This window comes from Aplidium turbinatum, chromosome 2 (assembly GCF_918807975.1).
Source record: "Aplidium turbinatum chromosome 2, kaAplTurb1.1, whole genome shotgun sequence".
Classification (NCBI taxonomy): domain Eukaryota; kingdom Metazoa; phylum Chordata; class Ascidiacea; order Aplousobranchia; family Polyclinidae; genus Aplidium; species Aplidium turbinatum.
This window is the reverse complement of record NC_137473.1, coordinates 25,147,883-25,173,411: the sequence shown is the minus strand read 5'-3', so window position 1 is coordinate 25,173,411 and position 25,529 is coordinate 25,147,883. Positions and strand designations below refer to the sequence as shown.

The following is a 25,529-nucleotide window of genomic DNA, read 5'->3' as shown; positions in this document are numbered from 1 at the left end:
AGAAGTCCGATCGCCGCAGTTTGCAGAAAAATGCTTTGATCATACCTGCTCAGCCAAGTCAGCAAAGCTGGTCTTTATTACATTGTTTCAACGTCTGCAGATGACAAATCAATGTAAAAAGGACCAGTTTTGCTGGCTGGAACATACAGCATAGTGTTATGTAACACAGAACTAGTAAACTCTTTAAAGTTAAACCAAAATTGTAAACAGTTGTAGGAAGCATCAGTTGTAATGTGCGTTGCAGCCTAGTCAGCACAGACATCTTCCCAACAATTACGCCCATTTACAATAAACCTTTTTGTTAGTAAATTGGTTAAACGAATCAATCGTATAATCGTATCACAGCGTCTGGCAAATAGGTGATTCGATTAACCGATTTCGTCTTTATACCCAAGTTTGTGTTAAAAATTCATAACCATTACAATCTGAATTATGAACCAATGTTTTATTCTGGAGTGAAATGCTCTACAACGTCTTTATCAGCAAGTAAATATTCCAGCTGGTCACAAATTCAGGAAGCTGTGATCTACTTGCATTACATGGAGTTATCTCATTAACAAAATATTGTTACATTTTATGCTGGCTTTAGAAAAGAATTATATTGTGAAAAGAATCATTAGGTCCTTTGAATAATTTTCCAGATGCTCATACAATCGACCTTGATTGGATTTCAAGTTGCCTAGTACTACAACTCACTCACTCACACTCAGAAGACTTACATTAATTGTAAAAACCAGTGATATTTTCTTCGGAACATTTTGGTTTATTGGATCAGCAGCAAAAGATGTGTCTGCTTTTAATTGATGAAGTTTATGTAAAGGCAATGCTCTAATACAGGGGTCACCAACCTTTTTTGCATGCGGGCCACTTTGGCACTAAGGAAAGCTGTGGCGGGCCGCACTAATAAAATGTTAGGTAGGTTGACTCTTATGCTAGACAAGAACGCATTTCGTACCCAGATTGGCTTCCTTGCCTTCCCGTCCGCTTAATCTAAATCTTCAACTAGGCCTACCAGGTGTAAACCTGGATACGACAAACAAAAAAATCAGCATATTCATCGCCAAGCAAGAGTGGAGTTGTCACTTCGCTTCACAAAAGATATCTTGCAATTAACAATTTCAGTAAACAAGGAAATGTTTGACACATCGCAATATAGGCAACAATAGTGACCTGCAAACATATCAGCGAAAAATGGGCTCCAATAACAGGGAAAAAGAAACTAGGCACCATGAAACAAACGCTTGTCGAAATCACCGAAAAATTGTAATTCTTGAACAGTCTTCCCTCTAAAAAAGCAATGAGCTGGTTTTCATCCTTTTTGTGAGAGTCTATAACACCGTCTTTCTTTGATTATTGTCAACTGTCACTTGCGGTGCTTATCAGCGTGTCAAGAATTGTTGATTAACAACATTTTGCAGGACTTGCTTCGGCAGTACATGCTTCGGCAATACTAAAATTGGAACGATACAGAGAAGATTAGCATGGCCCCTGCGCAAGGATGACACGCAAAATCGTGAAGCGTCCCATATTTTTTTAAAAAAAAACATTTTGCAGTAGCCTACTAAGCTAAATATTTTCATAATACAATCAGAAAAAGTCCTTAAATTTATATATAATATTTTGCCAATTTATTATAGATTGAGTTGGCACACCGACCTAATTTTCCAACAAAAACTTGCATAAAGAGAACACTGCTCGTGAAACACAATAACGGTGAAACGCATGACATTTGCAAACATAAAATAAGCAACCCTATGCTCACAGACAATTTTGAAATTCGAAAACAGACGTTTTAATCAACCACTGGGACAGTGTGGCTGGACATCGCATTGGAATAACTTTAAGCAACCCCCACCTAGAACTATAATCTGATTAGTCGGTCGGTGGAATCGTATGCAAAGCGAAAATATGCTTCCCGAAAAGTATTTTTGCCTTCGTGCTCATTAACTCCTGAAGAAAAGTATTTTTGGTTATACTTGTACGCTGATACCTTCCGCGGGCCGCAGCGATACAGCGTGGCGGGCCGCATGCGGCCCGCGGGCCGCCATTTGGTGACCCCTGCTCTAATACCACAATCGTAAGCCTATCACAGTGTTATCATGGCTGATCCACTGCAATTTTCAAGGTTGATGTGGTACAGTATCAGTATAACGAGTGATATAGTTGTATTTTTTGCTTACAAGTTTGTAGTGGGACTATAGTGTTCGGTACTCAATTTATGGCAACTACTAGATTTCGTTCAAATATGTAAAGAAGATAATTTCAAAAAATTTCTACATACTTTATAGACAAAACGTGTTTAGAAGATCTATAGAAAGCAAGGCCAAATAATTCAATTGAAACTTTGTCATACTAAAATAATAAGCGAAGATAACTTCAAACTGTATTGATAACTAATTACATGAACTTTTTTGTTAATTTCGGCAATTAGGCATACCGCAATGCCGCATTGTCTTTTTTTTATCACCGGAAGAATCTTCTTCAAGTGATTTTGTGTACGGTTTAGTATAATATGATGATGAATCTGTTGATAGTTGTAGCCAACCTCATTCCTCACTGAGAACAGTCATTAACAACATTTAGAAAGAACTGTTTACAGAGTCCTAACAAAAAGTGATAGAGTGGGCAATGAAGAAAAGAGCACCATTATGAGAGGTTTTGATAAGAGCCGGTGGTGATGCTGATGTATGAGGGTGCAAATCCGCCCCTGATAGCTCATTTGGTTAGCACATGACTTCATTAATGAAGAAGCTTCTGCTCTCAATTCAGCGGCACCTAACGGATGGAATAATTCCCTGGCAACAACACTTCAACAATCGGAAACTTCACTCTTAGTCTCTGTCAATCTTGGTAACCGGCCCTGCGTCAAAAGCAAGCATGTGAAACTACCAGGAATAACCTATCAAGGCTTTGTCAGACCGAGGATAAAGATTCAAAACCAACCAAGAACAAAGGTGAGAGTAGGATCAGATCATTCAGATGTGATTTTTGAAAAATTCAAGCCGGGATAAGTATCATACTGTGACCTCTCATATTTGCTATCGTTGTTGATGCTGTGACTGGAGGAGTAAGGGATAGCTTACTGAGTGAAATTTTATATGCAGATGATCTTATCTTGAAAAGTACAGAATGAAAGCAAATCTTGAAAATCCACCCAAAAGCGATAGTAAGTGGAGCAGAAGATACAGTTGGAACAAAGTGGATCCATGTACAACACGTGGTAAAATAGTGATGCCGAATTCAATGCAAGGGGTGTAAAACGTAGGCACACGCAAGATGTAGCAAGAGCTACAACAAGATTGGCAAGTGTTTTGTTTGTGGGAAATGTAATAAAGAACAGGAATTTGTGGAAAGTTACCATTAAGGTTTCTGCCTTTTCTCGGAAAGGCTTAAGATTTATGAGTGGGTAGGAAGAGAAAATGGGAGCACGTCTTTTAGGTGCAGACAGTTAGGCGCCGGTCAAATAGGTGCGCACACTGTGGCATCAGGATATTTAGGTGCGGAGCACTGTGCCGCCCAGTCATTTAGGTGCTGTTCTTGGTAAAGTCTGCAGATTATATCAGCTTGGCAGGTAGGGCAATGCTTTTCACACAAAATATTAAATTGAACAGAAAAATATATTATTTGGTTAATGCGTGTGTATTGTGTAACTGTGTATTTATTTGTTGTTAGTCATGACTTCCGTGAGTGAAGCTGCTTAAAAGGCAAGCTGGTTATTAAACTTTAGATTCTCTTCTGCTTAAAATTTTTATATTTTTGTCATACAAAAGCAACTATATATTCCTACAGTGATAGTAGTTTACTCATGTCATACCATTGACAGAGCAGAATGCATTGCCTTTCTTTTACTATCAAGCCACAACAGAAGCTCTGTGTTACTACATCTATTGCAATATGTAAAGTGTCTTCTGTTTTGATCCCCAACAAAAGGAGTGTTTTGATCCCCTATCAAAGCATTGCTTGCAGGCAAGCTTGTGCCTGGTGGACAGTTTCACAGAAACAGAAGGTAAAGTGTAGATCTACTCTCAGCATATGAAGCAAAAGTTTAGGTGGATGTTCAATCAACCTCGTGTGACCTACTTCTACTTGGTCTGGTACTCATACATGTTGCAATAGCTCTTGCGAGTTATGCTTATGGCATACATACAGCAACTTGAAAGCTACCTTGTACAGTACAACTTAAGCTTCCAAAAACAATACTAATTTTGACAAATCATAGCACTGGCTAGGTATCACTACAATAAGCAATAAGCATAGCAACAATCTCAAAAACAATGACATAGTCCCCAGATGATATAACACCTTGAAAGGGACATACATAACTAGCAGTCAATTATGATATGTTGTGATGTCACAAAATCGAAACACCCAATGCATTATCTCAAACAATTACAACTCTTACATCTTAATGCTAACACAATTGTTATGTCATAAATACAATGTTGAAGATGGACTGGGATCTTTTGGTGTTGATATTGTTTGGTGTTTGTAAAGAACCGTTTTTAATCCTTTAAAGAGTAGAAACAAATAAGCTTCAAAAAAGTTGTGCTTTGAAGATAGTTTTAGAAAAGGATATGGAGACTTATGATACAAGCTTTCTAAATTTAAAAGTCTCCTTAAGTAACTTTGAGGGACGATCCACAAATGTAACATGCCGAAGTCACAAAAATTAATTGTTAATGCAGTTTGCGGCTATTTTCGTTTATTATTTTGGTATGGCAAAATTTCAATTTCATTATTTATCCTTGCATTGCTTAGAATAGATCTTCTTAACAAGATTTGTCTAGTTATAGCGATTTTACTAAACCAAATTTAAGGGGTGAGGAGGTGGTGGAAGGGGATGTCTAGTGGTCTGGTCCTCCATATTTTGTTTGGTTGAAAACTGACCTGGAATGGTAATCATTTCTATCAAATCAACATTTAGCACTACTTGTACAAGCATTGACTGTGACATCTTAAAGCCTCAACAATAGTAGGGTGCCACGCTAAGAATTTGTGACCATGAAACATCATATGCGGTATGGCAAAAATTGCTCTCAAATGATGTCACAAAAGCAGTCATGCATGAAAATTTTATCAGCAACAATGATCCTGGTTAACCTAGACAGATAAAAAATGAATATGATGAATAGCTCGTGACACCCCAGAGTATTGTGAACGGCACCACAGTTGGGAACCACTGCACTGAACTATGGTAAATTGTTTCTTGTTTGGTACGGTAGTTTTGTATGAGTTATACAGAAACATTTTAATACAGAAATGTAATTTTGTGATTATCTATTATAAGTTTTAGACTAGTTACGATAATTTCAATAATTAATAGAACGACATCATTTATCAATGCCGATAGTCAAGGCTGGGATGCAAACTATCGATCTTTTCTATCCATCTTAGTCTCGTGTTGTTCTCACGGTTCTGTGGTGCAGGGAGCAATCCAATGCCATTAAATTTTAAAGTATATTCTTACAGAAATTGAGACCAACTTCATAGCAATCACCGTCTATTGGAGCAAAGCATCAAACCTACACTTCCTTTATATATAAGCCTTCAAATAGTAACGTAAAGTGTTTACCAATTCCTTTGATAACTCATTTCTTGTGTCTTTCCCAACAGCTTTATACTCGTTCGAAAACCTCCAACCGATTCCTGTCGAGTGCTGACGATATATTTGTCATCTCCAAAGATCTTCTCAAGCAAAAGATGGCACTGTCTAGCAACAATATTTCACTTCGATTGATGGGTAAATAACATACTTGTGTGGAACGTACCTGTGTTGCAACAGCAATACCGTATTGCTGTCAAATTATTGATTAAGTATAAATCCTAGATCGTTATATTGTCTTTGCTATAGCGACAGTTTTTATTAAATAAGTAGAAGAAACAAGAATTGAGATGGAAAGCTGTCAATTGAAAATCAGACCTGACTAAGGCTTTGAGTAATTTAGTTTAATTGTGAATATCAACATAAATTTAAGTTTTATTGCCTTTTATGTTATGACTTGCAGTTTGATGTATAGGCTATTTCCAATGCAAAAGTCGAAATTATCTCACTTGAGTCAATTAATCGGCAAAGAGCCTTTGTCTGGTGACAGATATCGTAGCTAGACATTCATTGTACTAAAACTTTTGAAGATCTCTGATTGTGACTGAAAAAAAAACGTTAGATTGTTTTTGTCGCACAATTAAGCATGCACAATTTCGATTGATCTTTGGTTTAGGTTTTGACCTATTTGTTGTTTTGTCCTGCGGATGTTGTGGTTTGAACCGGGCGTCCTTTTTTATGAGGTCACCATGTTGTTGATTAACTCTAAGCAATGATTCCAGGTGTTGGGCTTTCGAACTTGGAACCACTTTCTAATGTAAATCAATCATCACTTAAAAAGTTCTTTGCAAAAACAACAGCAAACACGCTTCCTAACAAATCTCTTGTCACCCCAATCAAGTCATATTCATCTATCAGTGCTGCCAGTAAAGTGGAACAATCGAATGATGAATCTTCCACAGAGAATCTTTTAACAAAAGACGAAGACAACAATCAACTAGCCATGGAAATTGCTTCTACAAGTTCACATATCAATGATCAAGCTTCAACTTCATCAGCAGAAACTGATAATGACTTCACCTGCCCGGTTTGTGGAGAAGATAAGTTCTTTAAATTGTCAAGTCTCAACCAACATTTGGATGCTTGCGTCACATCAAGTACTACGCCCAAGAAAGTGGTGTCTGCCATCTCTGAGAAATCAAAAAAGACTGAGTTTTCATGTCCCATTTGCGGGATGTCATTTGATGATTCCTCTACATCTTTAGAGTACCTAAATGCCCATGTAGACTTATGTTTAAATCGACAAACGATCAAAGATATCTTAAAGAGTGATTTACCTATGACGAAGCCTGGACCTTCACAAATATCCAGCAAACAATCTAAACGTAGGAAACTGAACAAAAATCACTCCCAAACAATTGAAAATTTTTTTTCGAGATGAAATATTTTGCAGGAGTTTGTTGTCTCTACCAAACGTTCACTGCCGAAAATTCTATTTTAGGATAAGTTATCTGAGAAATGGGTTGATAGAGGTTATGAAAGTTTGTCACAATGCACAGACATTTTGTAAATGGTATGTTTAGTCTCAAGGAGATCCTCTTCAGTAAGTCGTAAAATTCTTCGCATTTAAAATGATATTTCTCAGTGGTGCTACTAATGTTGCTTTTGTCTATTTTTGTTAGCACTTATGAGTTATACTATTTGTATTATCGTTATGCGAGTTTGTCATCTAGTTAGTTCCTGTTATTTAAACATTCATGACTTTTTTGTGTGTTTGACATTTTTGACGCAATATTTTTTTCTGACACCATGTTTTTCTTTATGTAAAAAGTTTTTTATAATTACGTTGTAACCAAATCTTCTCATTTTGATTTACAAATTATTTCACTATTTGTAAAATCTTGTAAATCATCTTCACATTCGCAGGCTCGTTGACTTGATAGTACAAAAGTACAAACAGAAGACTACAAAAATTCTTAATATTTTTATTTGTGCTTTTGTATTATCCCAGTTGTATTGCTACAAATGTAGTTGTAGATAACCCACCAGTTCGCAAGCATGGATTGATAATTTTATGTACGGTACAACTTTGCAGGAAAACCTGCTACTTCAATTGGTTACACACTTGACATTACAACCAAAGAAAAATATTTTGCTTGTAAATTTACCATGCGCAATATACTTGTTGGTGAGCTTGGAAAGGACATGCTGTATACATAGGCGCCGGGTTTTGAAAATCGCCGGGGAGGCAAACTTTCTAGCCGACTGATTGCTTACGTTCAAAATGCTGATGTTTGTTTGTCAGCATTGATGTTTTTTTGCGTCTATAAGCCATTGTATATCGCCAAGCTTTATAATGTAGGCTCAGGCCTCGAAATTCACGGCGGACATCGGACATGTCCGCCGTCACAGCAAGTGATGTCCGCGGAAAGTACCATCTAAATCGGTCATACTTGTCTGTCGAGAATTAACACAGGAACTAGCGATATAAATCGTCATTGCATAGCACGAACAATTGTAGCGATAATATAATTTCCAGCGCATTCTAGCGCGCATCTAGAAAATGTGAATACTGTATCCCTTAGCTTCCATTCAAGCAGGAAAACTTTCGATTTTTACGTTGCTTCCACGATTGATGACATTGAATCAGCGTAACAAAGGTGAATTCTTCTCTAAGAATCGATGGGAGTACCGGTACTTCTACACTTATCACGCGCAATTTAGTTAAAGTTTTACGTCACAATGTCTGGCTTTGATCTCCGAGTGATAATGATACAGCAAAGTGGGTTACTAAATTAGATTATACGAGTAGGCTATTACAGCAAGATGCAACATTACAGTAAGAAAGAAAAGACCCAAGGAAAATTCACTTTTGCTCACATGACACGCAAAAATAAACTTAAAGAAAAAAGCCTGTAAAACTTTGCACAGCAGAAAATAGTAGCGTTTAGTGTAGAAATTTTCCGACTCCTGCCCAGAGCATTGTGACGCAATAAGCCACACGACCTCGTTCGGTGGAAGTTAATCAGTTATGTGACGTATTGACCAGCTACATGGCGCTTTGACTCTTCAAGCGCAAGTCGTTGGTCTGATAAAAGCCTTTCGGAGTGACTTTACTGAATTTTTAAAAAGCCTTCTAAAACCGTAGTTATAGTTCTGAAATGCCAAAGAATTATTATCAAGATAAAGTGATTAAGCATGACGATCGACGGCTAAAACTGGTGTGTCAGTCGTGAGACTTAATTTGTCCACCAAGATAGCTGCTCAGATCGGACACGTTTGTCCGCCGTCAACAAAAACGAATTTTGAGGCCTGTAGGCTACTTCGAATTTAATGCTGGTCACATTGAACTTTAGCTCTTTTTGTTTGTTTGTTTGTTTATCTTTATCCTGCATTGCGGGAAAGCGGACTTGAGCGCTATGCATCGGTGTACGCCTTCCGACGTACACCTGACCCATGCTGCAGCCGACGGCAATGTCTGTTTCCGGTTATCTACTTTACTTATGACTTAAATTTGGTATTACCCATTACTCGAAATCGATCACTGGGTAGAGGCAATTATCGTAAAGTTTCTTGCCCAGAGAAACAACAGCAAGTGCGGGTGGCTGGAGTCGAACATGCAGGCTTTCGACTGTGAGCCCAACGCGCTAACCACTCGCCATCGCCATTGCTTAATACGCGTAGATACTAAACTGAACAAACAGCAAACCGCACCTTGTTATTGACACTCCCAAGAAAAAACAAAGAAGAAGAAATCAGGAAAAACGTTTTTCAATCATTGTTACTATGCTTCAACGGCACCATGCTGGCGTTTATCAGCTGCCGTACTTCTGTTTCTTTTGTTATCTTAGGAGCAGCGCTCTTGTTGCAACAAGTAGATCTTTTAATTGAGATCGATCTGCAATAAAGGTCAAACTAACGCAAATCTGAACTTAGAAACATTTGATTTTGGATTTTTTTTAAATAATTTGCTAGGGGGGCAGCCACCCCGAGCTAAATTCATGGGGGCGCCGCCCCCCTGGAGTCGGCGCCTATGGCTGTATGTTTAAAGTAGAATTGTTTATAGTGAACTTGTAACTGCACGTTTTTTGGCCTTTTCTAATTGTTAAAATCTTTAGTGCACATTTGTGAAATTTCTCAGATGTAAGGGCATCATCTGCTTTGTAGAGATGCTTTCAACTTGTTCCATACCATATGTTGCAGAATCATACGTGCAATCTTTTAAGGCTTGCTAATTTTGATATGAAACAATTTTTGTTGACAATTATCGGCTTAATCTATACGGTGCGTGATGGATCAAAGACGTTTTTTTCCCCTCGGAAACCAACAACCTCTATTTAACAATGATGATCGTATACCAGTGCCGCCTCTTCTTTCTGGAAATCCCACATGCCAACAAAATTTAATGAAAAACTGTGATACTATGAGGTTGAATTCAAGCATGATGAATCCACCTCTTCCCAACAACCAATTTGTTACTATGATGCCTCCACGTGGACCACCATCATCTAACATCAACATTAATAATGTTGTTCATCCTCCTTTTTTTCCCATGCCTGACATGACCCAACCTCCTCCATTTGCTGGACTTTGGCAGCAATTGATAAGGAGACCTCCAGAAGATATATTTAAACTACAACTTTTTCCTTCCCGTCATAATCCTTCATCGCATCCTTGGATGCAAGCTACATCTCACCATATTTCAAATGCATCCATTGTCGATGCTCAGTCTCTTGTTAAAGACTTCGATAAGATGTTGATTGAGCAGTTTCTTTTTAAAATTAGCAAACTCAACAATCAGGGTACAAAGCAACAAAACACAAAGCCAAAGAAAAACACTGGTCCATCGGAAAAGACATGCTTAAAGGTATTTTATTAATGCTTATCATGTTTGTGACTCGCCTCATGACCACTCCCCGGCAAGAGCAGCAAGTAACCGGTTTATTGTTTATTCATTTTCCAGGAGCAAAAACGAGTTACAACACTTAAGTTGTTATTTATTGTTGTTCCAAATTGTTTCAGCATTTTAATTTCTTTTAATGATTCCCACAACTTCCACCACCGTTTCAATAATATCATCATTTTGAGCAGGTCCTGTGGACGCATTTGCACATTTCATTTTTCAAACTTCTAATTTTGCCAAACAGGAGGTAGTTGAAATCGATAGAAAATCAGCAAACTTGACTTCACAAAACATTAAATATAAAGAACTTGTATTTGCAAGTAATGTGTTGATTTGAATATCATCGACTCATTCATTGACTTATACAACTTCTGTCCTGAGACAAGCATAGCCTCTGTTTTCATAACGAAACATAATCTCACGTGATTGATGGATTTGATCTGCATTCTCAAACTGAAAAAGCTTCTTTGAAAGCCTAATCCTGGCAGTTTCGCATACTTGTAGAGCAGAGATTCATAAACTTTTTTTAACGCAGATCCCTTAAAAAAATTTGGTTTGCGTGGACCCCCTTTATGGCCTAGTCCGAGAAACTAATAACACAATAAAATTAAATACCGTATATAATAAAGGACCTTCTGATTATCCTCCTTTTAGGGTGAAACATGTTGTCAAGGGTTTAGAGAGTGGTAACTATATTTGATTTGAGGTACAGTAACAAAATTTATGTTTTATTAAATTTAAAGAAATGGTAAAATTGCACTTGCCTGCAACTGATAAAAATTTTGCAATGTTCTAATAGCGGAAAAAACTACAATGTGGGAAGTGACGTAATTAACGTACGTAACAAAAAAAAAAACAATGCGATAACAATTATTTGGAAACGCCGAACTAGAAATCATCAGCGTTGTTTGAACTTAATCTCTTTTCTTTTGAAAAATTTATTCCATTTTTGAAGTTATAGGCTACATTAAGATTTTTGTTGGGCCTTCATGGACCCTTTGGGGGTCCACGGACCCCAGGTTAAGAACCCCTGTTGTAGAGGCTTTGAACCACTGATGCAGGCTCGGTCGTGAATTTTTTTTCCCATGAACTGTCTGTCATTTGTGAATTTTGGTAAGTATAGTCATTATTACAATGTCCATTGTACATGTCCTTAGTTAGACCCTCAGTATATTCAATATGCGAAGCAAGATCATGGTGACCAACCAATCATTGTTGTATATTAAAGTCTTTTTGAGGGCTTGTGGATATTTCTTGTGGTGATCAGAAACGACTTGCAGGAGGAATTGTAATTGTTCTTCATCTTTTGTCAAAAGTCCAGAGAAATCTTGCACAGGAGTAACGAGCAACTTTTCTTTCAGCATGCTCGTTTGAAACAGCCAGAGACTTTACAGTTGCTTTAGCGGTTTGAAAATTACCATTTTTCTCCCACTCTGTTGCTGGATGTTGAAGGAAAGAGTCTGGAATGTATAGTTTCTTGAAGAGTGACCATGTGCTAGTTGTGAAGAATGATGATAGCATTTTTCCTTCTAGGTTACCCAATGCTAATGTAGGCCTAACCCGTTTTACCAGGCCTTCTCTTTCATTGCTGGACATTGCTTGCACCATCTCATCTTTCATATCTGTTGGAATGTCATCATCAAACAGGGAAAGACCCACTAACTTTTCCGAAAAATACCATAAATAGGTAAAGTTCAGTAAAGTTCGCTTTGGGTATACCCCATTATTCACAAGTTGTGATGCAATAGAGTTGGCTGTAATGGGGCGTTCTCCAAGCGGTTGTCTGGACTTGCCAGTTAGCCTGTTTATCGTGGACCATGCTTTACGGCTTGAGTGGGTGAAGTCGATGTTTTGAACCGTCTCTTCCCATTTTTCTCGTCTGTTGTTATCAAGCCTTGTGATCAGTTTGCTGGCCGCTAGGTCTGATGCGTTGCCAGTGGAGGCTTGTGTGGTGAGGAAGAGTGTTTCACATTCTTTATCCCAGCACGGTATGTAGAATTTTCTGCAGTCACAAGGAATGCACTTTTTTGCAGCGTAGATGGTTAGGTCGCAGAAGTCCTGGTAGGCTTTGTCCGCGTTAGTAGCGTCTGGAGAAGGAAGCTCCTTAGCAAACTGGTTGGTAATTGTGCCGTAGTGTTTCCAATCAGCCTTCGAAAGTTCCATCGCTTTACTGGCTTACTCGTTATTGGTGTTACATGATGAGTGGAGGTTATAAGAGAGGGTCGATTTTGTGACCGTGGGAACTTTCGTAGTACTTGTCTGTCAGGGAGTTGGCAGTTATTGTTGGTTCTCGCGAATGCTAAATCTGGGTTGGTACCAGTGTTCTATCGTCCTGAAAGGAAAGTTGGTGAGCCTTTGGGATCTTGAAGGAGGATCAGGTCGTTGTTAGAAGCCCATGTGGCTAAGCATTCTCCATTCGCACTGGTGTTACTGTACCCCCAGTCAGTATGCTGGCAATTGAAATCTCCAGCATAGATGCAAGGGGCGGGGAACACAGGTAGTGATGTAACAGACATTTGCGAGAGAGGGAGTTTGTATATGTTAATGATGTGCCCCTTTACATTGATGCAGTGCCACTCTATCTCGGAATTCTCCGAAGAGGAATCTGATGTTTTCCAAGACAGGTTTCTTCTGACAAAAGATGCGAGGCCATGTTTCCTGCTAAGAGTGTATTCGGCTAGCGAAAAGTTGTTGATTGCTAGCTTTCCCACTGTTGTGCAGTGAGTTTCCTAGAGGAGAACACTGGTTGCATTGTGCTCGTGGGCCAGCCGCTCCACAATGTCAAGCTTGCTGGTCGTGAGCCCTTCAACGTTCAGCTGGAGGATTCGGAAAGACCCCTGCCAAATCCTCCTCTCTCCGGTCTTTGTCCCAGCTGGGACGACCGTATGCCCTGAAAAGGGCTGTTTTCACTGTGAAACGTTGTGAATGTAGTCTTTTCTCTGACTTTTTGATGAGCTTCGTTTCGCCTTTTCATTTGTAATTGAACTCGGCTACTCACAGGAGAGACCACGTGAAGGTGCTCATCATCTCATCCCTTCATCCCACCATTGAAATGCCTTTATTGATGCACTTATAATCAACCAAGCTCTTCAAAACACACAGGTCACTGTTGGGAATTTTAACGGCAAGTGAAGCAAGAATCTAGGCTTATACGTAGATTTTGGCAGATGCACAAATTACGGAGTCCAGTATGTTCTCTAGGTGTCAGCTTGAATTGGCTGCGGAACATCTACACTTTAAATGTGTAGATAATTTTAGCCATCCACTGTGCATGATGCATGGCACCAGGAGCGTGAAATCTGGTTCCATGAGGAGGTGAAACCCCAAGAAAGAGCAAGGTGAGTTCCACAAGCTCTCTGTAATCATCCCGAGGTTGCTGCTCCATCAATGCGGAAGTCAAAAACCCTGTCGTTTGTGCTTTGATGTCCTGAACACCTTTAATGGCTTGCATGTAGGACGTAGGTGGATGCATCCTCAAAATTCTTCCGATCAAGGAATCTCCATAGTTCCTTGAAACGTTTAAACAATAATATTTCTGGTGCAGCAGATGATCCCATTGCTTCCACAAATGCAGCACCAGCTATCAGCTAAAAAATGTGAGGACGGCATGCCAAATACAGCAAATCTCTGCCCAGAAGCTGGCTCTATCGTGATGCATGATCTGTTAATACTTCCGGTATTGGAGCTTGTGATGTCAAAATACATCCCTGCAACTAATTCTTGCAGCTCCCAATTTCTAAGTGCATCAAACACTGCTTGGGCTTGAGCTTTTCCAGTACCAGAAGGGATTTTTGGCACCGATAGGAGCTGTGATTGCCCATCGCTTGACACTACAACAGGTAAACGATCCACATTCTTGTTTCCACATAAATCACAAATTACTTTTCCATCCTAATGCACAATTAATGGTGAAGTAGCTGTAAAATTTTGCAAGATTTCTTCTGCCATTTGTTTTCTCTGCTTTTATCTGCTATGTCTGATAGTTGAACGTGAACATATGGTGAACCTAATATATCGTGAACCGAACAGCATTCCTTCTATGGGGGTGGTGTATGGTGATTTTTCATTGGTCTTGGGCAACCTCTAAACATCAATATTTTTTAACAATGTTTCACACACAGGGTGTTTGTGGCTAGTAGCACATTTTAGCAGGGTCAGACATTGAACTTTCCAAAGTTGAAAAATAAGGACCGCCTTAAGGTACACTGCCCAGGAATAAACTTGAAATATTAATAAAACATTTTTAACTCATAAATGGTAACCTACCGTATCTACTTTGTCTCAACCTTTAGGAGATTTTATGTAATGGCAAAAGTATGTAGGCTACAACTTGAAGCTTAATCAGAATCAACTTACTGCCAACTAGGGTTGGAATTTGGGAATCAAATTTGAAATCCCGAGATCGGGATTTCCCGAGATTTTTACTCCTTAATCCTGAGATTTGTCGGAATTAACAAAGTAGGAAAATACACATGCAAGCTACACAAACCACACTTATTTATTGTAATACTGATGCAAAAACATGTGAGCATTGAGAGTATCATCGTTAAGACGATTTCTAATTTTGCTGGAAAAATATCGAAGAGCTGAAAATGCACGTTCAGCCTCAACAGATGTTGGCTTTTTGCATTACTCGGGCACCGACATCACTGTTTTGTGCTTCTTCACTTTCATCTTCTGCTATGAAAGCATGCAGCTCTTGAGCTAAAGTCATTTCAGTTTCATGGCTACTATCTTCTGTAATGGCATCTTCGTGCTTTTCAGTAGAGCCTCGATCTAATTCTACAGTTGTGCTTGGGAACAATCTTTGAAGAATGTTCGTGGCCAGGTCAGCGATTTTCTGACGTTTTATTTCATGACCAAGCTGATCCTGCGGTTGATCAATGTAAGAAAGGTTTCTTGAGGTATCCAAAAAGGTGAACTAGTTCAACATTGCGACGCTCGTCGATTCGAAACCAGGAATAAACCTAAGGCTTTTTTCAAGCTCTTGCTAATTTCCGAATTTAGTTATTAATATTAGTCACTTTGTACTGGACCCTGAAGCTTTCAAAACGGTTTGACACAAGTTACATTTTGCGTTTTGCATAGATTTACAATACAAAAAGCTTTGCCACTCTTTGGATTTTCTCTTTGAACTTACATCTTCAAAATTTGCCATTCTGAGCTAAATTGTAATTTTTCAGCTTGCAAGTTTCCTATCGTATTTACCGGACTTCATCCTTTGCAACAACCCAACACGTGGGAATCAATAAGCAGGATTGCGTAATCACAAAGACTGCTTGTAATGCGTAAACAATGCACACACGCTTGAGGGTTGTCTGCGCATGCGATGTCTGTGTCACTGTGCATGCGAAAATGTTGCTATAATTTCAGTACATTTATAAACTATAAAATCGGAGCTTTGTGAATAAATATCGCTGCCGAAAAAATATCGTATTGTAATATCGCCCAGCTCTAGGCGCTAGATCAGCCTTTGTAGATGTTTTCTAGAAATCTCGAGATTTTAATCAAATTAATCCCGGGATCAGAAAAATGGGTTAAAATTCCGGGGTCCCAACCCTACTGCCAACAGTTCATCAGTAAGATTTGTCTTTAAACAGAGTTGACTTGAAACAAAATGAGGTCTCATACCTACAATCAGCTGTCACAGTGTCACTTCGATAATTTCATCCTTTTTGTTATGATAATGAGAAAGCGTAGTACCAGTGTTGTCACAAATGCAAACATAAAACTCCCTAAATCTATGTTCAAATTTTCCTGAAATGAAAAAAATACCTAATTTTGCAAAAAAAGAAATGAGCTAGGTGTAGTGTTGCAGCACTATCGATCATAGGGCTACTAATGCTTAATCACACATACACAAGTACAGCACAGGTTTTGGTTAATAACAATGCAGTAATTATGAGATACACACACATAACTTGGCAGTGAACCACCTGGCCAAAATGTCTTCTTGTAACTTTTCTGTGGTTTGTTTCTATATTATACTTCTGCAATTTGACTGGCTAGAGTAATCTAACCTACAACAAAAATGGCTGCCAGCCTCACTAGTTAATGGGCTAAATTAACTTTTCTTCAAACTGCATTTTTACTAATTTTTGATCAATTTGGGAAATCATACTTTACAGTGACCAAAATGCATATCTTTTCTCAACTTTTTTAAACTTGGTGTGTCCCCACTCCCCAGGCTTTGTGTTTTTTCAAGTTCAATTTTTAGATTTGGACCTGGAAAGCGAAATTGACTGCTGACTCTGAAACACGCTGGAAGAAAATGAATCGGTAAAACAATTACCGTGCGCACTGTGCAGTATCCAAAAACACTTACTGAATATGCAAATGAGACAGAAAGTTTGTGTGAAAAAATTTTACGGCCCAGTCATCGAGACAGATTGGAGGTTCCAATAGTTGTTGAAGTATTGCTGCCGGGAGATTATATTCCACCCACTTTTTGACGCTAAATGGAGAGTAGAGCCTGTGTAAGTTGCTCCAGCGCACACCTTGAGAGCCGAGTCAGCGCTGCTTGATCTCGAGTGGGGTGTATAACCACTGAGCTTATGGGGCAAACTCGGAATAGCAACACTGGCATTGATAGATTTTCTTTGTGTTTTGCACTAATTCATGCGCATAACTGTGTCAGTAGGGAGACATTGCCTCATATTATATGAATGCAGAATATTTCCATACCAGATATGCAAAGCCAAGAAAATGCAGACGAGAGCGAGACATCTCGTGAAAAACTTGGAAGAACTTTCGTGCAATTGTGAAGAAAACATGAGGAAGATTTCAGAATATAAGGTATAGTATGCAATAATGCAATATTTATCGATGTATAGGGTTTGTAGGCATGACGTCATCACTTAGCAACCTGCCATCTTGGTTCGAAACAACTTTTAACAGCCTTTGCAGTAGCATTGCTGATTTGGTTTTATGGTTCAACATTATTATTATATGCAATGTAGATCGATTTTCTGTGCCTACTTGAAATTCTTGATCCTAAATGGATAATATGAGCAATATTTATGTGCTTTTTGAGCAATGAAGTGGAAAGAAAACGATGGCTATAATTGATAGATGATGATAGCCATGTCCTCGAAATAGAACGATGGCTATAGTCAAGGCGAAGAATCTATCAGTTCTTTCAAAGCATGTAGTTGCCATTTTTCATGAAATACAAAATAAATAATGGATAAGAAATGTTTGTGAAGAACAAAGGCAAGATATGTTTCCCAAAATCATGCCTCTAAATAACAACAAAAATTGTGAAAACATCATCATCTTTTCATAGCATTGTGGATAATGACCAATGCATAATGGTTGTTCCAGGTAGGTAGCTAGGCCGCATTAAGTTACAGCACATGATAACAAGTTGCAATACTTTCATGTTAGTATTAATTTTTATTACATAGAAGTAGCCTATTGCAAAAGATATCTTTTTACTGTAAAATTTCTTGTTTGTTTTTTGTTAACTGTGTGTTCGATTTAAATCAAAATATCTTGCTATGTTTGTTTGGGCTTTCGGAATACAAGTTTTTTGCTTAACCTTTTGTCCGGCGGCATAGGTGCAATTGTATATAACCTAATTGCGTGTTTAAATTCCGATAACTGTTTCCTGAAAGTAGAGCTCGACCGATATATCGGTCAGCCGATATGTATCGGCCGATATCAGATGTAGCCGATATATTGTATCGGCTATTTTTCGCCGATAAACATCGGCCAGCAAAAGCACACTCAAAACCAGCCATACATGCCTTTAGAAGAAACACAAGTTGCTCAAACGTGCTTTCATAGCACGAACAATCGTTGCGAGAATATAATTTCCCGCCCATTCTAGTGCGCGCATCTAAAAAAATGTTAATACTGTATCCCTTAGCTTCCATTCAAGCAGGAAAACTTTCGAGTTTTACGTTGCTTCAACGATTGATGACATTGAATCAGTGTAACAAAGGTGATCTTTTTGCTAAGAATTTATGGGAGTACCAGTGTACTTCTACACTAACCACGCGCAACTTATTTCAAGTCTTACGTCACAATGTCTGGCTTTGATCTCCGAGTGATATTGATAAGGCAAGATTCGTTACAAAATTAGATCATACGAGTAGGCCATCACAGCAAGACGCAGCAAAATTTGTCATGTTTTGGTATTTCAGTAAGAAAGGTCCAGGGTAAATTAACTTTCGCTCACATGACATGCAAAAATAAACCCAGAGAAAAAAGCCTGGTGAAACTTTGCACAGAAGAAAATAGTAGCGTCATTGTAGAAGTTTTCCAACCCGTGCCCAGAGCATTGTGACGCAAGAAGCCACACGACCTCGTTCGGTGGAAGTTAATCAGTTATACGGCGTATTGCAGCTACACGGCGCTTTGACTCTCCAAGCGCACCTCGTTGATCTGATGAAAGCCTTTGCTGAAATTTAAAAAAGCCTTCCAAACCGTAGCCATAGCTCTTAAATGGCGAAGAATTCAGACCGGACAAGTTTGTCCGTTTGGTGTTTTTCTGTGATTAGTGTTAAGAATGATTCTTCCATTACAGCAACTAATGCATAAACTTTCTTGGACTGGTTTGTTGCTTAATAACTTTGTTGGTAACTAATTTTTTGTAGCTGATATATATCGGTATCGGCCTAAATTTTTTATAAATATCGGTATCGGCCTGAAAAAGTGATATCGGTCGAGAGCTCTAACTGAAAGCCGTATTGACCTAAAATTTCCTGACATCTCTATATTTTTGAGTTACTTTGCATCTTAGGCCAAATTTCAGAATTTTTTTGCACATTTCCGGTGTAGTGAGCTAAGTTGTTTTTACACCCTCAAGAGTCAACAGGCGTTATAGGTACAATTGTACCTTTGTGAAGTTATTTTGTATGGAATTAATGCAAGAAAAAAACGTGCAAAGAAATTTATTTTCACATGAGTCGGTTCAACCATATATAGCTAAAAATCGATTTCGATCAGCTAGAAGCTAGATCATCTTCAGTTAAGCTGAAAGCAAACAGCACAAAATCAAATGATGAAAGTGCGAAGGAATGAAAAAAACGTTTTACTCTAGCTACGTCAAAGAATTGATGGAAAAACTAACAATCAAAACTGAAATAAAAGGAAAATGGCACGAAAGAGTATGGTATAGAATTGTGCCATCATAAGCTTAACCAGAAACACATCAAAAATTCGAAAAATATTGGTTAAAATGACAAAAGGTATAAAGTCTGTGCTTAAACTGATAATGACGAAAAGAATTAACCACATCAAATTACTTAGAACTTCATCAACAGAATTAACTACATCAAAACGATATCCAAGTGGTAACCTGACAACTTCCTGCACAAAAAAAAACTTTTTTTTACTGACTAAAATTGCAAACTGTGAAGGTAGATGTTATCCTACACGTCCTACAACTGTGCCTATAAGATAAATTCAAATTGCAGAACTGCAAAAAAAACAAAAATTGTTACGTCAAAAGTAAATAATAGACTACAACTAAGCAGTCTCCAAAAAGTTGAAAAAGGAGGGGGTGACAAGGTTTATTTAACAAAGGTGTGATCATTTTTTGAATATTAATTTTTGCTTTGGTATTTGTTTGCCATTTGTTTTCATGTAGGTCTAGTAAATCGGTAGATGGTTGTTCTGTGAAGGTGACATCGAAGCAATGTTCTAGCTTGGGTCTGGTTTGCAAAATGTCGTTGTAGAATTTGGAGTAGTGTTGTAGTAGGGATGTCTTTGTGTTATTTAAGTTTTTAGAGTAGTTTTTCCACATTGTTCGGTGACCTGTCCATCTTTTTGAAAAGGAATTAATAGTTTGGCCAACATATTGCTCTTTACATAGTTTGCATGTGGCAACATATATGCCAAAGTTTTCGCAGTTTAAATTTTGTTTGAGTGGTACAGTTTTTCCTAATTTGGTGATGAGATGGTTTGTAGTAGTAGTGACCATACTGCCGTATTTGCCACGATTGCCACAAAAGGAGCATTTTCCGCAGGATTGGGATGATCCAATTTTAGAGTTTGTGTTCAATGAAAGGCTTTTAAAATTTGTAAGTATCTGAGTCAATGTGGTAGGTTTTTTGCATACAATCCTAGTAGTATGGTATAGTTTGCGTTCTTTATCAGTGAGTTTCATAAGGGAAAGACTTTATCATTAGGGAAAGACGTAGCCCATACAATTTTGTTGTCGAATTTTTTGTCCATGTTATTCTGTGGTTGATTAGGTCCAAATGGCACTGTCCATGTTTTGGCCAATTGAATTATTTTGGTCGTCATACCTTTGTGGAATCTTGAATTAATACATTTTCCTTTTAATTTTTCCAATTCCGTTTCATACAAAAGTTGATTTTCATTTAACCTACGTAGTCTTGTTGCTTCTCCAAACACAATGCCTTTGTAAATGGATGTGAGGTGGTGAGAAGTTCTATTGATAAAATTTCGATCCAAAGCAGTGGGTTTGACATAATTAGTGGTGATAAAACCTTTTGCGGAGTGGTTTGAAATGACATGGTTTACGTCTAAAAATTCAATTTTCATATTTGTTTGAGAAGTATTTTTTCTATGAAATGTTAGTTCCAAGTTGTTCTGTTCAAATTTTGATTTCAGTGCCAATTCAATTTGATCTGTTTTGATCGCCGAATGAAGAAAAGATGTTATCATCAATGAAACGTTTGAAAATTTCCGCTTGCTGAAGTGTTTCAGCGATGGGCAAAAGGACATAGTGTAACGTGATGTTTGCTAGAGAGACTGAGTGGTTATCTCCTGTGACAATTCCTTCATTTTGATGATAGAATTTGGTTTGATATTGGACGATAACGTTGTCGGGCATATTTCAAAATTGTGTGACAGAGTACGAAAAAATAAAATTGTAACGCAGTTAAGTCTGAGTAGATTCAAATGTTAGGGTAAAGTCTCTACAGCAAATATTTAAACTTATGTGAAGAAAGGCGTTCTTCCCGGCTATCAGCACAAGGCTGATTACTCACTAGCACAGCGAGCAGCAGTAACGCTTCGCTAACCAGAACGGTGTAGCTTCCACGCTAGCCATAAAGACCTCCAATTAAACGTTTAAGTTATTTTGGCAGCCGATTGTAGCATCGAATAGACAGCGATAGACACGTGTTTCGCCCATGAGGCTGGGCTCATCAGTATCGCACCGTATTCTTGCCACTTGAGTAATCGACCGCCGCTTTACCAGTCAGTTTAACTCTTATCTTTGTGGAAAGAAAGAGCCAACAAAACCAGCAGGTGCCTGGGGTGGGTTATGTGAAGAAAGGCGTTCTTCCCGGCTATCAGCACAAGGCTGATTACTCACTAGCACAGCGAGCAGCAGTAACGCTTCGCTAACCAGAACGGTGTAGCTTCCACGCTAGCCATAAAGACCTCCAATTAAACGTTTAAGTTATTTTGGCAGCCGGTTATTTTGGCAGCACCCCAGGCACCTGCTGGTTTTGTTGGCTCTTTCTTTCCACAAAGATAAGAGTTAAACTGACTGGTAAAGCGGCGGTCGATTACTCAAGTGGCAAGAATACGGTGCGATACTGATGAGCCCAGCCTCATGGGCGAAACACGTGTCTATCGCTGTCTATTCGATGCTACAATCGGCTGCCAAAATAACTTAAACGTTTAATTGGAGGTCTTTATGGCTAGCGTGGAAGCTACACCGTTCTGGTTAGCGAAGCGTTACTGCTGCTCGCTGTCCTAGTGAGTAATCAGCCTTGTGCTGATAGCCGGGAAGAACGCCTTTCTTCACATAACCCACCCCAGGCACCTGCTGGTTTTGTTGGCTCTTTCTTTCCACAAAGATAAGAGTTAAACTGACTGGTAAAGCGGCGGTCGATTACTCAAGTGGCAAGAATACGGTGCGATACTGATGAGCCCAGCCTCATGGGCGAAACACGTGTCTATCGCTGTCTATTCGATGCTACAATCGGCTGCCAAAATAACTTAAATATTTAAACTTACTTTGTTTTTATCAATACAGACAAACTTTTTCTTAATTTCTGAAATCTCCACCTGCTTACAAGCAAATTTTCATTAAAATTTAACTTAGAATGGTACAGGGTGTAAATGACTTTTGTTTTATTCTATTCTTCTAATTTCAATGTATCTGGAGAAGTCATATACATATATACTGAACTCATATATATATGAAACATTATAAAAAAAATTAGCTCTGTGTTTGATACATAGTTTAGAAAATATAGTAGAAAATATAGAAAATATTTAGAAAATATAGTTTAGAAAATAGTCATAACTTGGCATTCATAATTAGTTTAGAAAATAGGTATGCAGTCCGCAAAATTAGCGGCGGCACACGGCAATTGTCGTGGTAAATGCCGCCGCAAAGGTCATAATGGCCATTCTGCTACGGCAATAAAAATGCCGTCGCAAAATGAGCATTTAATTTGGACAAAAATTGTTCAAAATTTTTGCTGTTTGATTTACTACAGCGGTAGATGATTACAGCGGTAGTTTAATCAGCAGAAACATCGCACCAAGACCTCATCTCGGACTATTTTACTTGCTGTGAACACTCATACAGTCTTCGAAATTAGCTTATATTTACTTCGCAAAAACGTTGACGAGGCCAAACGGCAAAAGATGAAATTGCCTCGGCAATTGCTGTGAACGTTTATTAAGAAAAAATTGTACCAAAACATGTAAAACTAGAAGAGAAAAATATAATCGAATAGTCTATCACGACCGCACTGTTTGATTTGTTGTGATGTAATAATGTAATAATACCAAAAGTAGCGATAAAGCGAGCAACAAGATACGCACGTCGTACGCTGTTACAGTAATTCACGTTAAATAACTCAAGGCGGGAAAAGTAAGTTAATTTCGGGTTGATTTAACGTTCGAGTCAGCACAAATCGATTTAATTTTCCCGGCGGGCGGGTTATATCGCGTAACAACAATGCCCAGTAAAGAAATCTACGTTTGTTTTACATTAATTCGACATCTAGCGAAATTGAATTATCATGAAATACGGTAACATTAATTGCTCAATCAGGTATACCGGTAACAAATCAATAGTTCCCTGCGAGAAGATTGCCTCGATTTACATATACACTCACATAATTTCGGCACAATTACGATAGTACTGCAAGCAACACAAAGTCTGTTGGATAAAGAACTAGTCAGAATCGGAATCATGGGAGGATGAGGTTGTCGCCTCGTCACTGGAATACTTGAAGACGCAAAACTGCCCTTTCATGAACGCGTGATACCATATGATTGGAAGCATTACTTTTCTTTACTGCCGAAGAACCATTTATCCAATTTTGTACCACTTTTTATATTTGCAACAACACTGGTAAAAAATAAGCATTCGATGAAAGAATAACTTTTGCGTAACAATTAAGCCAGTATTTGTAAGGTTACAAACTTTTTACAGTTCACAAGAGCATTGTCAGCGCATAAAATAGCTTGCCTGATGCTCTGGGCTACCGCAGTGTGACACACGATGAAGAAGAAGCGCATAAAATTTTGTTTTATCAAAGCATTACGCCAATTGCAGCCGCAATCCAAGATTTGTTGATTTGGCAACGGCAATGTTTTTGCCGTCGTAGACGGAAGCTAATTTCGAGGGCTGGGTATTAGGGTGCGGCTGGTGCCCCTTGTATGGATGTTTCACCCTTACTTTTTTTGGTGGGGAGGTTAGGGGTATAAAACAATCTGTTAAAATTTCAGGAAAAATAAACAATGTTTAGGGGTAGCAGGTCACCCCCAAACTTTTGAACCCCCTTGCGCGCCCCGATAATCACGATTTTACAGTATCTACAGTTATACTTGGGCTAGAGAGTTCATTTATAGCTCAAAATGACCAGAAACCTCATATTTATATTAGTCTTTCTAACATTATATAGGTCTATTTCCATTAGAAAAAGAGATATTGCCAAAAATGGTGTTTTAAGGGTTTTTATATTTATGTACATGCGACATCATAATAATTATACCCACTGATTAATCCAACCGTAACATCGAATGGTTAGCCAAGAGATAATAGAACATCTTTGTAAAAACTTATATACATCTTTGTAGTCATTACTCGATTGTTATTGTATTATATATATAATACTGTATTTTTTCAGATTTATTGCTTTAGGCCAACATTATGTTTAAAATGACTAGCACTCGACAAACTGCAGACCCACGCTTCTTCATTCTGGAGACAATCCCATGTGCTGATGATAAACAAATAAAAGGTAGTCATCTACCTACCGCAAAGCAGGTCCTGCTCTGCTTTTTAGCTAATCACAATGAAACAGGGACAAATACAAGAGATGCAGCAAATTTAACAGTTCAAGAGGTTCTTCCATTCTATGCAAGAGCACGCATACCAAATTTATCTCCAAATAAGATGTCAGATGAGGTATTAAAACTATTTTCAGGCATAAAAAATATACTCAAGATTGAAGTAAAAGATAGATCCAAGGGAAAACCAAAGACAAGAATTAAAAATTACAAAGATCAGCTTGAACAAACCATGAAATTTTGGCCGAGAAATGTGATGGAAATGATTGTAAATGATGATGACAAAAATTCTTCCAGTCAATGCTGAGTGATCGAATAGCTTTAATGGGAGGACCTGACAAAGTTTTAGCCAAAACAGAAAGCAAAGCAAGGAAGAGAAAAGCTGAAGAAACAACAAGAATTCAACAAGAACGAGAAAGAAAGGAAATTAAGTCAACCGTCGCCACTGAGAACAGTGACGAAGAACACGATCATCAGTTGGTAACAGAAGTTCCAAGTGATAACATTTTCAAAGAACCAGAAAAGCAACGTTCTCATAAAAGGACAATGAAGTCAGGAACATCAATATTTTTGCCGTATAACATTTTGAAGTCACCATCTATAGTTTCGACAGCAGTGCGTAACAATATACGTCCAACTGCACTGTCTGGACTTATCCACACAATTGTGCCAGAAGCGTTGACCAAACGCTTGCTACTTCTGCCCCACAGAGGTTTTGCAAACTCACTTTCGTGGTTGCGTGTGAAATTACTTATTCACCAGACTGCTAAAAATATTCCACTTATCAAATTAGACCTTTGTTAACATTAGCTGAATAACCCTCGTATACGGTAGGCTTTACTGAGG

At 38.3% G+C, this 25,529-nt stretch overlaps 2 protein-coding genes and 1 non-coding gene across 7 annotated transcripts in view; all 3 read left to right on the top strand.

Moving 5' to 3' along the window:
* The window catches only part of LOC145765149 (DNA polymerase kappa-like), a 98,891-nt gene extending 91,119 nt beyond the window's left edge, over positions 1 to 7,772 (top strand). For 2 of the 4 annotated variants that reach the window (XM_082576923.1, XM_082576922.1), the window contains 2 exons: positions 5,614 to 5,740; positions 6,325 to 7,771. In XM_082576923.1, coding sequence (XP_082433049.1) covers positions 5,614 to 5,740; positions 6,325 to 6,983 — 786 coding nt within the window. In that variant the 3' untranslated portion in view covers positions 6,984 to 7,771. Of the gene's footprint in view, positions 1 to 5,613; positions 5,741 to 6,324 lie in introns of all 4 variants that reach the window. The other 2 variants (XM_082576920.1, XM_082576921.1) reach the window with 2 other exon arrangements.
* On the top strand, positions 1,431 to 1,533 carry LOC145765776 (U6 spliceosomal RNA). The gene has a single exon (XR_014288649.1). It is a non-coding gene; the product is annotated as a U6 spliceosomal RNA (small nuclear RNA).
* A 1,977-nt stretch (positions 7,773 to 9,749) lies between the features above and the next one.
* The window catches only part of LOC145765151 (uncharacterized), a 29,597-nt gene continuing 13,817 nt past the window's right edge, over positions 9,750 to 25,529 (top strand). For both annotated transcript variants that reach the window (XM_082576926.1, XM_082576927.1), the window contains exons 1-2: positions 9,750 to 10,409; positions 17,133 to 17,240. In XM_082576926.1, coding sequence (XP_082433052.1) covers positions 9,834 to 10,409; positions 17,133 to 17,240 — 684 coding nt within the window. In that variant the 5' untranslated portion in view covers positions 9,750 to 9,833. The remainder of the gene's footprint in view (positions 10,410 to 17,132; positions 17,241 to 25,529) is intronic.